The following is a 15,392-nucleotide window of genomic DNA, read 5'->3' on the forward strand; positions in this document are numbered from 1 at the left end:
TAAGTTCATGGAGGATAGATCCATCAATGGCTACTAGACAGGATGGTCAGGGATGCACCCCCTGTTTTGGGTGTCCCTAAACCTCCAACTTCAGAAGCTGGGACTGAACAGTGGGATGGACCACTCAATAATTGCCCTGTTCTGTTCATTCCCTGTGAAGCATCTGGTACTGTCTACTGCTGGAAGACTGGATACTGGGCTAAATGGACCATTAGTCTGACCCAATATGGCCATTCTTATATTCAGAGGGAGGGGCTGAAGCAATGTTTAGCGAAAGCAGGTTTCATATGCTAGAAGCCACCACAATAGAAGCTCATTCATCTGCCAAGAAAAGAAACTATGGCGGAATTCCTTAAAAAGCCATGCCTCAGTTTCCCCATCAGTAAAATGGGGGAATGAAAGGAAGGTGCTGCGCCGCACTGTTTAGGAAGCTCTAGCCTTATCTCCCTCCCCACACAAGGCAGGTGCGGGGGAAGCTGCTCCTTTTCCGTGGCAGGCTGCTGCTGCTCCCCTCCACCCCCTCCAAGCGGGGTGCAGTGAGCAGCCGAGCCCGGGGCTTCTCCCGCCTCTAGCCCCCCCCCGGAGAACAAACTCAGGTGCGCGCCTGTGGGGAGCGCAGCAAGGAGCATGCGTGCTGGGACAGGGGGGCGGAGGGACGGCGCGGGGAGGAGGCGGTGGCGGCGGCGGCTGTTTATTTGCAGCTGGGCAGGCGGAGTGGCGGCAGAGCTCGAGCGGCCAGCAGCGGCTCGGGGCTCGTGCCTGCCCCGGGGAACATGTTCGCGCCGCTGCCTGCCCGCGCGCGGCAGGAGGAGGAGGAGGAGGATGCCCCGCGCCCGCGAGGAGCCAGCCCGGTAGGATGGTGACAGCCTTCGCCAGCGGCAGGAGCCGGGACCGAGCGCTGCTGCTGCTGCAGCCGCCGCCGCCTCCTTCCCCTCCTCTCGTTGCAGCCCGGCCTGGCTCCGGCAGCTGCCGGGCGGCGGCGGCGGCGCTGCTGCTGGCCGGGCTGGGCGCCCTGTGCTACGGCAACTCCCTGCGGGGCGAGTTCGTGCACGACGACGTGTGGGCGATCGTCAACAACCCGGACGTGCGGGCGGCGGCCCCCTTCGCCGCCCTCTTCGCCAACGACTTCTGGGGCAAGGGCATGGCCGAGAACACCAGCCACAAGTCCTACCGCCCGCTCTGCGTCCTCACCTTCAAGTGAGTGCCCCGGCCCGCCGCCGGCTGCCACCCGCCGGGCTCCGGGCAGCGGGGGAGCCCTCGCCCCGCTCACCGCCGGCCCCCGGGGCTCACCCTGCGGCGTGGAGAACTTGTTGGGGTGGGACGGAGCGCGCGCGGCTGCCTCAGCCCTGGGAGGCCCGCGGGGGTGGGATGGGAGGAGGCGGGTTAGCCGGGCAGCTGCCTCTGGAGCCGTAGGGTCCCCCCCGGGTGCACCCAGCTGGCGAGGTGTGTGTGTGTGTGTGTGTGAGGGGGGAGGACCTGTGGGTGATGGAGGAGGAGGAGGAAGAAGAAAAGGGCGTTTCGGTGCCTCCCGGCTGCGCCCCGCAGCCTGGCCAAAGCCGAGGGTGCGGGCCGAGCCGCCCCGTGGAGCAGAGGGCTGAGGCGGGGTTAACCCGTGGGGGAGCCGGGCTGAGGGGAAGGCGCGAGGACTCGTGCCGACCCCGGGAGAAGGGGCCCGAGCTCCAGGCGGGGACTCGCGGGCTGCCTTCCCTGGGGCACCCGGGCCGGCTGGGCGAGGTGCGCCGCTGCCTCGGGATGTGCAGCCCGCGTGCGTCCGGGGCTCCGGTTTCTCCAGTGCCCCGGGGAAGGGCAGAAACTCCGGGTGAGGCGGGCATCGCGTTGCTGGGCTGGAGCGGGAGGCTGCTGTGCTGGGGCGAGTCGGTGTCTCGGAGAGCAGGGCAGCTTTCGCGGGAGCCGAGTCAGGGCTTCTTGGCAGGTGCCCCAGCTCTGCGGCTTGCTGGTGCTGCAGCAGCCGCCCGCACACCCCCGCCGCTTAGTTTCGGCTTAGTGGCTTTTTGGCCGTTTAATCAGAAGAGAATAAAAACCTCTTTAGATGAGCGCGTCGCCTCTGCGATGAGCCTTCAAATGTTCGGGTTCCTAGTCCGCTTCCGCTCTGAAAAAATCCAAACTCCAGTGTCCCTTTAACATCTCCTCATCTGCGGTAAGGAAAGGGACATCCCATTTCACTGCTGGTCACTTTCAGTTGCTCTTCTGAGAGGAATATATTAGGAACATTAATTAATTAAAAAAAAAAGTTTACTTAAAGGGTCTGCTTTAAATATAACCCATTTCTTCCTGTCTGCCTGGCAGCTTTTTCTCATGTCAGTCACTGAATTCAGACTCGGACAGCCCCTTCTGCATTAGATGGCCCTTGTACATCACATGCAGAATTAACAGGGAATGTTTTCTGGTGGCAAAAGATGGACAGACAACACGTTGGGCAGCAGCAAAGTAACTGACCCTTGTGTCCCACTAATCTGGAAGGGAAATCGTCTCTGCCCTCCTCCCCCCCCCCCCCCTTTTTTTTTTTTTTTAAAGGGATAGCAGATAGTGTTAGTTTCAATGCCTTGCCCTTCTGGTTCTTATTCCTTTTTTAACTGTTTTGATAAAATCCTGGATAATATAAAATATTTATAGTATATTGTAATACATAAAAAACATTTTAAAATTGAGGGTCATGAAGTATCTGTATTGCTCTGAGAAGACTTATGGGTCACACTTTAAGGTTATGTTTATAAATAATTAATAGATTTATATGGACTTACGGACATATGTAGTATGTGTTGTAGATGACTATAAGCACATCAGTGGAAGATGGTATATGTGGTTTTAAGCAATTTATTGGTCTGTTTGACCCTAACAATTAACCATTTATTTAATCATTTATAAAAACTGCATAAACTATTTGAAAATGAGACCCATTAATAAATACAAAATGTCTTATTTTTATTTGTATCAAGCCGGCAGAGACCTAGGTGTGTTACAGGACAGTCTGAAGACAAGAATGCTGCCTTGAAGAGGCAGTGGCTTTGCACAGGCTAATTTCTACATGGAGCCTCTCTCTCGGTGTTGGTGCCAGGATCAGCATGCATGGATCTGATTGTAGGATATGGCCTAAATCAGTGGTTCCCAACCCGTGGCCCGCAGGGTCTTTCAAAGTGGCCCACTGCTCCCCTTCTGCTGGCTGCAGAAGGGAGCTGCTGCTTAAGGACCCAGGAGGAGCGTGTTGCCATATGGCTACAAGACAGATAAAAGTTTCTTGCTGCAGCCAAGGGGACGGGAGATCAGCGCTCCCCTCCTCTGGGTGTAGCAGGGAGCATGGCAAAGTGCTTCGCCTGGGACCACAGGTGCTGGGGTCCCTGCTGGAGCAAGAGGGAGCAGAGCACTGATCTCCCATCTCCCTGGCTGCAGAAGGGAGCCACTGCTTAGGCACCCAGGTGGAGCACACAGGGCTACAGGATGCATATGGTTTCCTTGTTGCAGCCAGGGGGACAGGAGATCAGCAAGGAGGGAGTCAGCCTCCTCGCTAAACTCCTTCCGTCTGGCTGCTGGTGGGGACTGGTGGCCCTTCAGGGTTATACAAATATCTGGCCCTCGAGTCAAAAAGGTTGGGATCCACTGGCCTAAATTATGCAAGTTAATTTGTGAAGTGCTTTTGAACTTTAACAAACTAGCTGAAATTAAATGTTTCGGTATACATCTTTTTGTCTTTGAATCTGAACCAACATTTGCGTAGACTGTTTGTTTGATTTCATCCTAAACATGTTTAATTATTCTTGATTCACCTGGGCAGATAATCCTCTTGACAATTACTGGGACTAGTTTTGTTTGCAGGATTTGATCCTAAAGTATATTCATTTCTAAGTGTTTACCTGTACAATCTTAATTTGGGGCCATAACCTGACCCCATTGATCAGTAACTTGGCTGGGTGTTGGATAGGGAAGGAATCATTTGACTTCTCTGACCTGGCTGCTAATTCAGCTCAGGGGCCACAGTAGCCTCTGTGGGACCTTTGTGTTTTTTCTCACCGTTACTAGCAGTGGAGGAGAAGGAGGCTGATAGGATCTCAACAGAGGTGCATCATCAGGCCCTACTTCATGCATAGGGGACTCTCTCTGAGTTGTACTTCACTCCAGATGTGGATTGCATGCTCCCTGCATGAACATCCAGTTTCCCCCTTGCTTACAGAACATCACTGTGAAAGAGGCGCACTTTCCCTTTGGAGGAAGGGATGGATTTACCCTATTGGCAGTAAAATGCTTAAAAGAAATGGACCTCTTTAGCAAAATTGAAATGAAAATAGCTTCCTAATACTCTTTCCAGAGATTAGGGCATCCACTTAGTGTTCTTAAGGAAATTATACATTGTGTGTATTTGCAGATCAGATTGAAGATGGAATGTAATGGCTGAGCTACCCATTCAGTCACACTATTTTGTCTAAATGAAGATCAAGGGTTTTTAACAGCAGCAAGACCTTGTGTGAGGCACCATTCATTATCCTTCTCTGGAGTAAAGTTATAATTCCAACCATGGAATTTGTTTTGTTCTATGCACATAGTTCAGCGGCCCTATGGATTTTGGGATATAGTATAGCAAGAATCAAAATAAATCCTTTGGGATTATAACTGCAACTCTCATTGTAATAGAATAAAGTGTCCTTTTTTATGTCTCTTATTCATCCTTTAATGGCCATGCCCTTTTTGTAACTGTGAAGTCAAGAGAAATGATTCTGGATGCCTTGTAGACTTTGAATTGACACTGAAATGACGTCTATGATAGTGACTACCATGTTCCGAAAATATTTAGATTGAAAAAGAGCCTTCCCCCTGTGCATTAAAAGAATTCTAAGGGGACAGTCCTTAATACAGTGGACTAAAGTGTTAGAGCCAAGCAGTTAAAAACTTCAAACAAGTTATTTGACTTAATTCACACTATAGAAGAAAGACTAAGACAGATTTTAAAATAAAAACCTTTAATTTCAGCATACAGTTAAGGTGCAGATTAATAAATACATGCCGTGGATATAATTTATTCTGTGTATGTTCTCAATATGAACAGTGAGCAAAGTTAAATGGCCTATGTTACTAGACCCCGAGCTAAAAGTAAAATATTCACACTGTGGGTGCTTTTTTTGTGTATCTGGAAATCATCAACAACAAAAACAAACAACCCACTCTCTTCCTTCTCTCCCCCCCCCCCCCCCCGGCCAAAAAAAACAAACAAACAAACCCTATTCTGAAAGTAAATTCTTGGATTTAAAAAAAAAAAAAAAAAGTTTGCTTAGTATATTTGATCTTCTACAATTCACTCTCTCCCTGTCTTGCCTGCCTTAAAAAAACAAACAAATCAGTAAAACTGGCTACTTCACAAAATATTTTTCTGTACTTCAGTAACTTGTTTAAAGATGCAGAATTCTTGCTCTGGCAAGAGTTGGAAGTGAGAGTTAGAGCTTTTATTTAGTCCTTAGAAAAGGAATAATTTGTGGTGTCCAGTGCTAACCTTTAAGGTTAATTAAAACGTGATTCTAATCTGAAAAGTGATTGCTTTTTAAATAAAGAGGGGCAGAAAGACTTTTAGGAGAGCAGTGTTTGTTTGTTTGTCAGTAATTTCCATATAAAATGTTTTCAAGTAAAAGTGTGCGTATGTATGTATTTCCTAACAGCCAGTCCTTCAATTCATCCAGGGCTTGTATATTTAAACGGGGTGCTTTCTATTATGCCCTCAGTGGCACGTGGGCTACCCTCTTGCTTCCCATGGATTTGCACAATGTTCCAGATTTGGAACTTAGTAAACAATGCTGTTGATGCATAAGACACAATAAAATCCTCCTCTCACTCTCTTAACTGTGTTTGTTTTGCAAAGCTTGTAACCAAAAAACAGTAAAACTTCTTCTTGTCACTCAAATGGCGTGTGACGGAGACAGCAAATCTGTGGAGTAAAACGTACTATTTCGATATATTTGTTAGAGTAGAACTGCTCTTTAAGGAGCAACGCTAAGAGGCTTGGAAAGAAGTCTCTTCTAAAGTTAGCAATAACAAAAAAACAAGTTCTTCGAGTGCTTGCTCATGTCCGTTCCACTATAGGTGTGTGTGTATGCCTCTGTGCATGGTTACCTGGAACCTTTTTCCCCCCGGAGCCCCGCGCACATGCCACGATATATGAGGCGCTGCTGGCCCTACGCCCCCTCAGTTCCTTCTTTCCGCCCATGATGGTTGCTGGAACTAGCCTTGCTCGCAGCAAGTACTATTCCTCTTGTTTGATATTCTAAGTTAGTTTTAGTTAAGTATAGTTAGAGATAAGGCAAGTTCCTGCGGGGGCTTAGAGCAGCCAGTCCATGCCCTGGTCTCTGGGCTTCAAGCCATGTGCCTCCTGGGGGAAGGCCTTCCCACTCAGTGACCCCCCACGACTGCTGCCTTAAATGCTTGGGGGAAGCCCACATGAAAGAAAAATGTAAGATCTGTAGGGCTGTTAAACGGAGGACTCCGAAGGATCGAGAGATCCGGTTGAAAGTCCTGTTGATGGAGGCAGCGCTCTGCCCGGTGTCCGAATCAGCCTACTCCACCTCGGCAGAGAGCGTGACCTCGGTGCAGAGTGCACTGCCGGCACCGGCCTCCAGTCGGCACCGCGCAACATCACCGGCACCCAAGAGGAAGAAGCAGAGCGCGGACAATCCCCTGTGCCGTCGGTATAGGTAGGGTCAAGCACGGAGATGCCCCGGCCTGTCGAGTGTTCTCCAGTGCCTGCATCTCCGGTCAGGGAGCCTCCCCTGACTCCTGGGAGTGGGAGAGTGCCTCTGCTGATGCCGTTGACACTGGAGGCTTTTCAGGTGGCAAGAGCCTTGTTGGCCTTGCCTATGCCACCTCCGCACCCCCCCTCCGCTGAGGGAGAAGGGGCTGGTATCACACAGGAAACCTGCGTTGGGTCCCCCTGAATGGTGGTGGAGATTCCCAGTACAGGGAGGAAGATCTCCCACCGGGCGGTCTCAGAGGGTAGAGCAGAGCTGCTCCCCCAGCAGTCGCTCCAGGTCGGCGTTGGCGCGCTGACGTGCTCCGGCACAGGATGTGGAGTCTCCCTCTCGGCGCTGACATTGATCCCCAGCACCAGAGGCAGCGCATGCCAGGAGGCGGCACCAGTCGAGTCCTGCTAGGCGATGCTCGGACAGCTCCTGTTCCAGATCCCTGGCACCGAGAAGTCCGCCCGCACCGAGGCAGCGCAGAACTCTGTCGCTGTCGGAGGAGTCCACGGCGCAGAACTTGGTCGCTGGAGTCTGTCTCAGCACCGAGGAGTTTGGAGCGGCGCCAACCTCGGTCACTGAAGGTGTCTGCAGGGCCGCAAGGCAAGCGGCAGCGGAAATCGTCGGAACCAAGATGTTCCGATACCTCTAGCTCTTCGGAGAGCACCTCCATTCGTTGGCACTGCTTGCGGCGACGGAGGCAGTCCTCATCGTCCTCCAGGTCGGAGGCATCGAGAGGGCAGTTCCCGGCTTGGAAGGCTGCCCAGGACCGAGGACGTACATGGCACTGCCGGTCCATTGGCTCAGGGTCTCCCAGGGGGGAGAGTTGTCAGAAGAGCTGACGCCTCCACAAACCATCACAGCCTGTGGTGCAGTCAGCCCCGGGTTGGCCCCAGGGTCAATGGCCGCAGCAATGGCCTTATTGGGCCCCATGGGGTATCCAGCTGGGGCCGGGGCCCCAATCCACTGTCATCGGGGGTGCAGTCCGGGCCTCCAGCACACGAGAAGGCCCACAGACACCACTCCTCGGACCAGGAGTCGGACTCCATGGAGGGACCCTCTAACGGGTGCAACCGTTCGCCAGGAGGGGACGCATCCGCAGGACGTGCCATGGCAGTCCTCTTCCTCCTCACTGGATGAGGCAGTCTCCTGGGACCACTCGGCACCACTGGAGGATTTCAGGGTGCACCAGTAGCTGCTCAAAAGGGTGGTCTCCAACGTGGGGCTGGAGGTGAAGGAGTTAGAAGAGGCCGAAGATAGCCTCTTTAATGGGCTGGTGGCGGCTGTCCCAGCAAGAGTGGCCCTCCCAGTCCACGAAAGGCTCCTTAAGATTGTAAAGGCCCTGTGGCAAACCCTTCCTCGGTTGCCCCTACGTCAAAGGTGGCTGAGAAAAAATATGTCCCAGCCGAAGGGTTTGGGTACTTGTTCACTCACCCTGCCCCGGGAACCCTGGTGGTAGACGCGGCTAACCAGTGAGACAGGCAAGGTCAGCCAGGGTCCACTCCCAAGAACAAGGACAATAAGAAGATGGACTTGTTTGGGGGAGAGGTTTATTCCACGGCAAGCCTGCAGTTCAGGATTGCCAACCATCAGGCCCTCCTAGGCAGATATAATTTCAACCTGTGGGACTCCCTCAGGCGGTTTGCTGAGGCCCTGCCCCAGGATCAGGCTTAAGACTTTAGCATCACCGTGGAGGAAGGAACCACGGTAGCTAGGGCAGTGCTCCATGTCCTGTGACGCTGCTGACTCGGTGGGCAGTGCCATAGCCTCCGCCATCTGTATGAGAAGGTGCTCATAGCTGCAATCCTCGGGCCTGTCCCAGGAGGTGCAGTAGTCTATTCAGGACCTCCCCTTTGATGGATCGGCCCTATTCTCCGACCAGACCGATGCGAAGTTGCACAGTCTGAAGGACTCCAGGGCCTCGCTTCGCTCCCTGGGCCTGTACACGCCCCAGTTTTCCAGGTGTCAGTCACGGCCCCAGGCGCAGCAGTAGCCAAGCCTTCCGCCCAGGCCTTTTCAACCCTATAGGGATAGGAACAAGGGGTTTAGAAGGAGGAAACCGGCCCCTCAGCCCATCCTCAGCTCCTCAGCAATCCCCAAGGCGAAGGGGAGTCAGACCAATATTAGACCTGCATCACCTAAACAAACATGTCAAATGACTCAGGTTTCTCATGGTCTCCCTAGCCTCCATAATTCCTTCCTTGGATCCAGGAGACTGGTATGCCACCCTCGACCTCACTTGCTCCACATGAAGCAGGCTGGGACTGCTCATAAATGAGCAGAAGTCCACATTAACAGCAGTGCAACGCATATAATTCATTGGGGCCACCCTGGACGCTTCCCAGGCCAGAGCCTTCCTGCCTCAGCCACGTTTCAAGGCGATGATCTCTATCATCTCCCAACTGCACCGATGCCCCACAACAACAGCCATGCACTGCCTATAGCTGTTAGGCCACATGGTAGCCTGCACATATGTAGTGAGACTAGCGCGCCTGAGGCTCAGACTGCTTCAGGCATGGTTGGCCGCGGTATATGGGCCGTGCAGACACCCATTGGACCGGGTGGTCACAGTTTCCCCACCTGTCTTAGCCTTCCTAAACTGGTGGCAGATTCCCAGGGCAGTGATGAAGGGCATTCCATTCAAGAAACTGGTCCCGTCGGTCACCCTAATTTTCGATGCTTCGGACGTAGGATGGGGAGCCCACATCAGCGCTAACTTGGGCACTCAGGGGCTCTGGTTGGGGGAGGAGAGATGCCTGCACATCAACGTGAAGGAGCTGAGGGCCATTCGCCTAGCATGTAAGGTGTTTCTCCGATTCCAGACAGGCAGAGCAGTGCAGGTGCTGACGGACAACACCGCAGCCATTTTTTACATACACAGGCAGGGGGGAGTGCGCGCCTCAGTCCTCTGCGAGGAAGCTATCCTTCTGTGGGACTTTGCCGTGAGGCACGATTTCCATTTGACTGCCTCTCACCTCCCGGAAGTGAGGAACGACAAGGTGGATCGCCTCAGCATGTCGTTTCTACTGTGCCACGACTGCTCGTTGCACCCAGAGTGATGGTTATGATCTTCCAGAAGTGGGGTGTTCCCCAATTAGACCTATTCACATCAGCCTGGAACACGAAGTGTCTGAGGTTCTGCTTGCCCCTGGGTTGTGAGACTGGCTCAATTTCCTACACATTCCTCATGGACTGGACAGGGGCCCTCATGTATGTGTTCCCGCCCATTCCGCTCGTACCCAAGGTCCTGCTGAAAATAAAGAGGGACAGGACGAACATTATACTCATCGCTCCAGCCTGGCCGAGACAGCACTGGTTCAGCATGCTGCTGGACCTTTTGATCGCCCCACTACTGGAGCTCCCGAGGCAGCACAACCTTCTATCCCAGGACCACGGTCGCCTTTTGCACCCGGACCTGGACTCCCTGCACCTCACGACCTGGAGGCTCTGTGGCTGACGGAGGGGGAAAGAGCCTGCTTGGTGCAGGTCCAGCAAGTCCTGCTCTGCAGCAGGAAACCTTCCACACAGGTCGGGTATCGGGCTAAGTGGAGGCCATTTACGTGTTGGGCAGAGTCCCAGGGTATTCCGCCCAGTCTCTTGCCTATACTGGTGATCCTGGAGTACTTGCTCCAGCTAAAGCTCCAGGGTCTGGCGCTGGCCTCATTGAAGGTTCACCTGGCGGCCATTTTGGCCTTTTATCAGCCGCTAGAGGGGAGATCGCTGTTCTCCCACCCCATGTCGGTTAGGTTCCTCAAGGGGGTGGAGAGGCTTTATCCGCAGGTCCATGGCCCTGTGCCTCCCTGGGATCTCAACCTGGTCCTCTCGAGGCTCACGGGGGGGGGGCCCTTTGAACCCATGGCTTCATGCCCTCTGCTCCTGCTTTCCTGGAATGTAGCGTTCCTGGTGGCCATTATCTCAGCCAGGAGGGTCTCCGAGATCAGGGCCTTGACCTTGGAGCCCCCTTATACAGTATTCTATAAGGACAAGGTCCAGCTGAGGCTGCATCTGGCCTTCATACCCAATGTGGTTTCCAAATTTCATTGTAACCAAGATGTCTTTCTCCCCGTGTTTTTTCCCAAACCTCACGGCTCAGAGAAGATGACATTTGCTGGACATGAGATGAGCCCTGGCCTTCTATATCGAGCGTACAAAGCCGTTCCGGAAATCGACGCAGCTGTTAGTTGCAGTGGCCGAACGGATGAAAGGCTCACATGTCTCCACCCAGCGCATCTCCTCGTGGATTTACATCATGCATCAAGTTCTGCTATGAGCAGGTGAAGGTGCTGCTTCCGGGAACCATCACAGCGCACTCAACCAGGGCTCAAGCCTCATCTATGGCCTTCGTGAAGAGAGTGCTCTTGCAGGACATCTGCAGAGCTGCCACCTGGTCATTGGTGCATACCTTCACGTCCCACTATGCTATCGTCCAGCAGGCGAGAGAGGACGCGGGATTCGGCAGAGCCGTGCTGAAGGCAGCTCACTGGTAACTCCTACCCACCTCCAAAGGTATTGCTTGTTAGTCCCCTATAGTGGAATGGACACGAGCAAGCACTCGAAGAAGAAAAAAAGGTTACTTACCAATAACTGCTGTTCTTTGAGACGTGTTGCTCATATCCATTCCACAACCCACCCCCTGTCCAGCCCTACAGGATCTGCTAAGGGGGAAAAAGTTCTGGGTAACCATGCCCAGAGGCATGCACACACCTATAGTGGAATGGACATGAGCAACCCATCTCGAAGAACATCAGTTACTGGTAAATAACCTTGTTTTTCAAGGGACTTAAAATAGGGTAACATCTGTTTATAACTTTGGTTTGGTGAACACCGCCTATAAGGAGAAAGAAGGCCTGCCCTAAATCTGTTTGAGATCCCATCAAACCAATGACGGGCCCACCCTCTGAGATGGTGGAGAGGGCCACAGAACTCAGAAGTCGACAGATTATGCAGGACAAAAGATTAAAAAAAGGCATGGGGAGATGTGGGTCACGGTCAAAAAAGGGGTTTAGAGAGGGATACTGAGTAGAGTCCCAAAAAACACCTATTTTTCTTAGAAGGAGTTAGCGGGACTCTTCTCAGATGCATGAAGGGAACAGAAAAAGGCCCTGCAACTACAAACAACCCCCTGTCCACTTCCTCCTGCTGGCCATCTTGGCTAATGCCAGGAGTAGATGGACAAGAAAGTCACAGGACTTTATGGGTTAACGGGTGAAGAGATAGACAGCCTTGGAGACTGAAGTTCTGTCCCCACAGAACTAGTATTTAAAAAAGGCAGTAGTGCATGCTTCCTTCACACCAGCATGATTTTACCATGGTTTGGTGTGATCACTTCCTTAAGTGGAAGAGTAGTTAAATCTTTGCTCATTCATTCACCTGTGTTCTTTCTGCTGAAATGCACCAACAAAAAGGTTAGTAGTGGCAGCTTTTGGGACATGCGCACTTGGGAGTTAGACTGAGGACATCAGCTCTTTTCACAAAGATCACTGTCCTGCCGTCAGCAACAGCTAGGAAGGTGTGTTCCAAGGCCCACTGACGTCAATGAAAAGATTCCCATTGACAATTGCCTTTGGATCAGACCTTTAGCAACTATGAACCCAACCCCAGGGTTAGATTTAAAGATTTAAACAAACAGCCAATAGGTAAGATGTTCAGTAATCCATTATCAGTCCCCCAAACTGTCCAGGCACCTACAGGTAAACCCTTTTGATTTCCAGTTGGGTGGGTGGAGACAGTGGCAGAGGGTCAAGGTTAGGGAGTTAAAAACTAAATAAAATCAAAATGGAGTCCCCAGATTTGATTTGATTTTGCTTTACTTTTGTAACAACACCACCCAATAACACAGAGATCTGTAATTTTTAAGCCTAAAGTCTCAGGTTCCCAGATATGCCTTGCTATACAACCATTTCATAGCAGTGATACTACATTTAGGGTCATGTCAGTGTTCTCTTTACACATCCTGCTTCAGATGTTTTTAACTTGACTGTAAAAATCACTCTGTACTGAAACTTAGGATACATGACTTAAAACTGATGCACATTTTAAACTATTGTTCACCAGATACATACATGTTTAAAAGTGAACCAGAGTGGAATGCTTATCTTTTAGTAGCGGGTATTTGGTGCTGTCTTTGTTTTGATGCTTTTTCTGTTTAGCTTTATTTTTCAAGTGTTTTATCTGACCTCCCTGTCGTTCCATTCCTTTCATATCAATTTCACCCTTTATTTCCCTCTTCCTTCCTTCCTTTAAAAGGTTGAGCTTTGGACCAACCTGTCCTCCAGCTGGAGAAACCCTGTCAATGCTTTCTGAGTACATTTAAAATGAGTTACGATTGCTGCTGTGATTGTCTAAGGACATTTCTCTGCATTTGACTTCCTGTATTTTGGATTGTTGTGTGAGGGCTTTTTTATTTTTGTTTGTCTGGCTCTCACTTGTTAGACTCCCACCACTAGTCTGCGACTGGAAATCAGAGATGAAAGATTATGTAATAAATTATTTCAAATTCAATTAAAAATTCTTATCCATCTAGTTCAAAATCCACCCTTGATCATGCAGAGTAACTCTAGTGTATTCTTTACTATTGCTGGCTAATGTCTGATCAATGTGACTGTGTCCTGGAATATGTTTTGATCCTGGTCCTCTTTCAAGTTAGTTGACAAGTAGTCTGATGGGGCTGGAAAGCCTCTATTTTTGGAAAACTCTCTACCACTGCGAACGTTATTTCCACCCATTGTGATCTGTCCTGAAAGGTAGAGAGCCTGGTGTTTAACAGCTTTGTTAAACTTGAATGTCCACTGTCATTTGTTGTAGTTTTGACCTTTATTTAAGCATAATTTTAGAGAGAGACACTAATGATGTGTGCTACCCTCTTCTGCATTGCTCAACACCTCTGTCAAGTGTTCTTTTGGATTGTCAATTTGTATGTTGCCACAATGGGTCAATTTTTTTAATTTCTAGGTCACTATGCGGAGTCAAAGTTTGAAACCATGTGAATGGTGGTTGCTTTAGTTTGGTGAATATCAAAACAGTCCAGATTTTCTGATGTTTTGCCTGTAATGACTCAGAAATATTTGCACATTCATATATCTGTCCTGATGAACCATATCTTTATAGCCTAATAGTAACTTCTGTTCTCCTTCCCTAAAACAAAGCAGAGGTGAAAGAGTGGCCAGATGTCCTGATTTTATAGGGACAGTCCTGATATTTGGGGCTTGGCCTTATATAACCCCCCCCACTGTCTTGATTTTTCACACTTGCGATCTGGTCACCCTATGTGAAGGGGAAGGTGTTGTTTCCATTAGAATACACACTTCGCTACCATGCACCAGACAGGTACTGGTTACGTTTGGAGCGGATTAGTGTGGCTGCTTCCAGTTATAGAAGAATGAAAATGAGGTGATGAAGAAGCCATTTGGGGCTTACACTCTAAGCAGAGTAGTACTAAAAATTCCTATTACAGATATAATTTTTCTAGTGTAGAACACTCTATCTCAGTGGTTCTCAAATGGTGTTCCGCGGAACCCTAGGGTTCCATGGGCTGAGCAGAAGGGTTCCGCGACGAAACTGTACCGTGCCGCTGAATGTGAGAAAAATCCGGTGCCGCCGAGCAGCTGCTCGCGTGCCGCCGAGCAGCTGCTCGCGTGCCGCCGAATCAAGCAAACACCGCACCGCCGAAAAGAGGAAGATTTCCTTGACTTTTTGGCGGACGGTATGGCATGGTCGCGCAAGGGTTCCGAGGGTATGGCATGGTCGCGCAAGGGTTCCGTGGGTGGAAAGAAATAGAGCAGTGTTTCTCAATCTGCCAGCAGTAGTGCAATTGCATCTGTGCTAGCCGCTGTGTAAAGGCTAGTGCAGGTAGGGCCTGGGCATTTTTTGTTTACTATGGGTTTTTGAGGCATGCTGGTAGAGAATATTTGAACTGTCTATTTAGCATTTTAACAGTTGTTAGAACTGGTGCAGCTGGACCACTGTTGGAATACAGGTGCATGTTTTCCTGGCATATGGTAGAGGTACTCTTAGTTTGCTAAAAGCAAGCTCCACTCTATAGTGTAGGGAAGTCTTGCACCGGCATACCGAATTGGCCATTTTCAGATGAAAATGTAAAGAAAAGGGAAAACCAGAAGCGACTTAATTGCTCAGTTGGCATAATCAATTACATTAATTTGTACGAATATATAAAAACGTGCTCTAAATCTTCATCTCTCCAACAAAATTTTAATGAGGCTTGAGATCCTATAACTGAGAATTTTTAAGTATTATTTGCTGTAACAAATTATCATCATTATGCCATGCGTTTCTACTTCATACAGTGTTTGTATTTTTGCAGTCTGTTGAAAATAATAAAACAGATTAAACTAAACACAAGCTGCCCAGGGAAAATAACAAGGTCCATAAAAACACGCTCTCCAATTATGGTTTACTATATCTTTAAATCATGAGAGTTTAAAAAAAAAAAAAAGAAGAAAAAAGAAAAGGTTGAGTGGGTTTTTGTGTGTGTCTAAATGGATGACAAGCACTATATAAGTGCCAAGTGTTTATATATAACATAACCAGCTTTGAGTTTTAAAAATAGAATTTGTTTGAGATCAGTCACTCTCATGTCATGGTTCCAAGTCGTTCGATGTCAGAAAAAGATAATCTGTTGAATTTCTATTTCACTTTGCAATG

At 50.0% G+C, this 15,392-nt stretch overlaps 1 protein-coding gene across 4 annotated transcripts in view; it reads left to right on the forward strand.

The window, feature by feature from the left end:
- Positions 1-693: 693 nt before the first annotated feature.
- TMTC1 (transmembrane O-mannosyltransferase targeting cadherins 1) overlaps positions 694-15,392 on the forward strand; it is a 191,137-nt gene continuing 176,438 nt past the window's right edge. For all 4 annotated transcript variants that reach the window (XM_067536271.1, XM_067536272.1, XM_067536274.1 and 1 more), the window contains exon 1: positions 694-1,197. In XM_067536271.1, the coding sequence (XP_067392372.1) occupies positions 857-1,197 (341 nt within the window). In that variant the 5' untranslated portion in view covers positions 694-856. The remainder of the gene's footprint in view (positions 1,198-15,392) is intronic.

This window comes from Emydura macquarii, unplaced genomic scaffold (genome assembly GCF_026122565.2).
Source record: "Emydura macquarii macquarii isolate MOO-44397 ecotype Brisbane River unplaced genomic scaffold, CSIRO-AGI_Emac_v2 contig_3530, whole genome shotgun sequence".
Taxonomy (NCBI): Eukaryota; Metazoa; Chordata; order Testudines; family Chelidae; genus Emydura; species Emydura macquarii.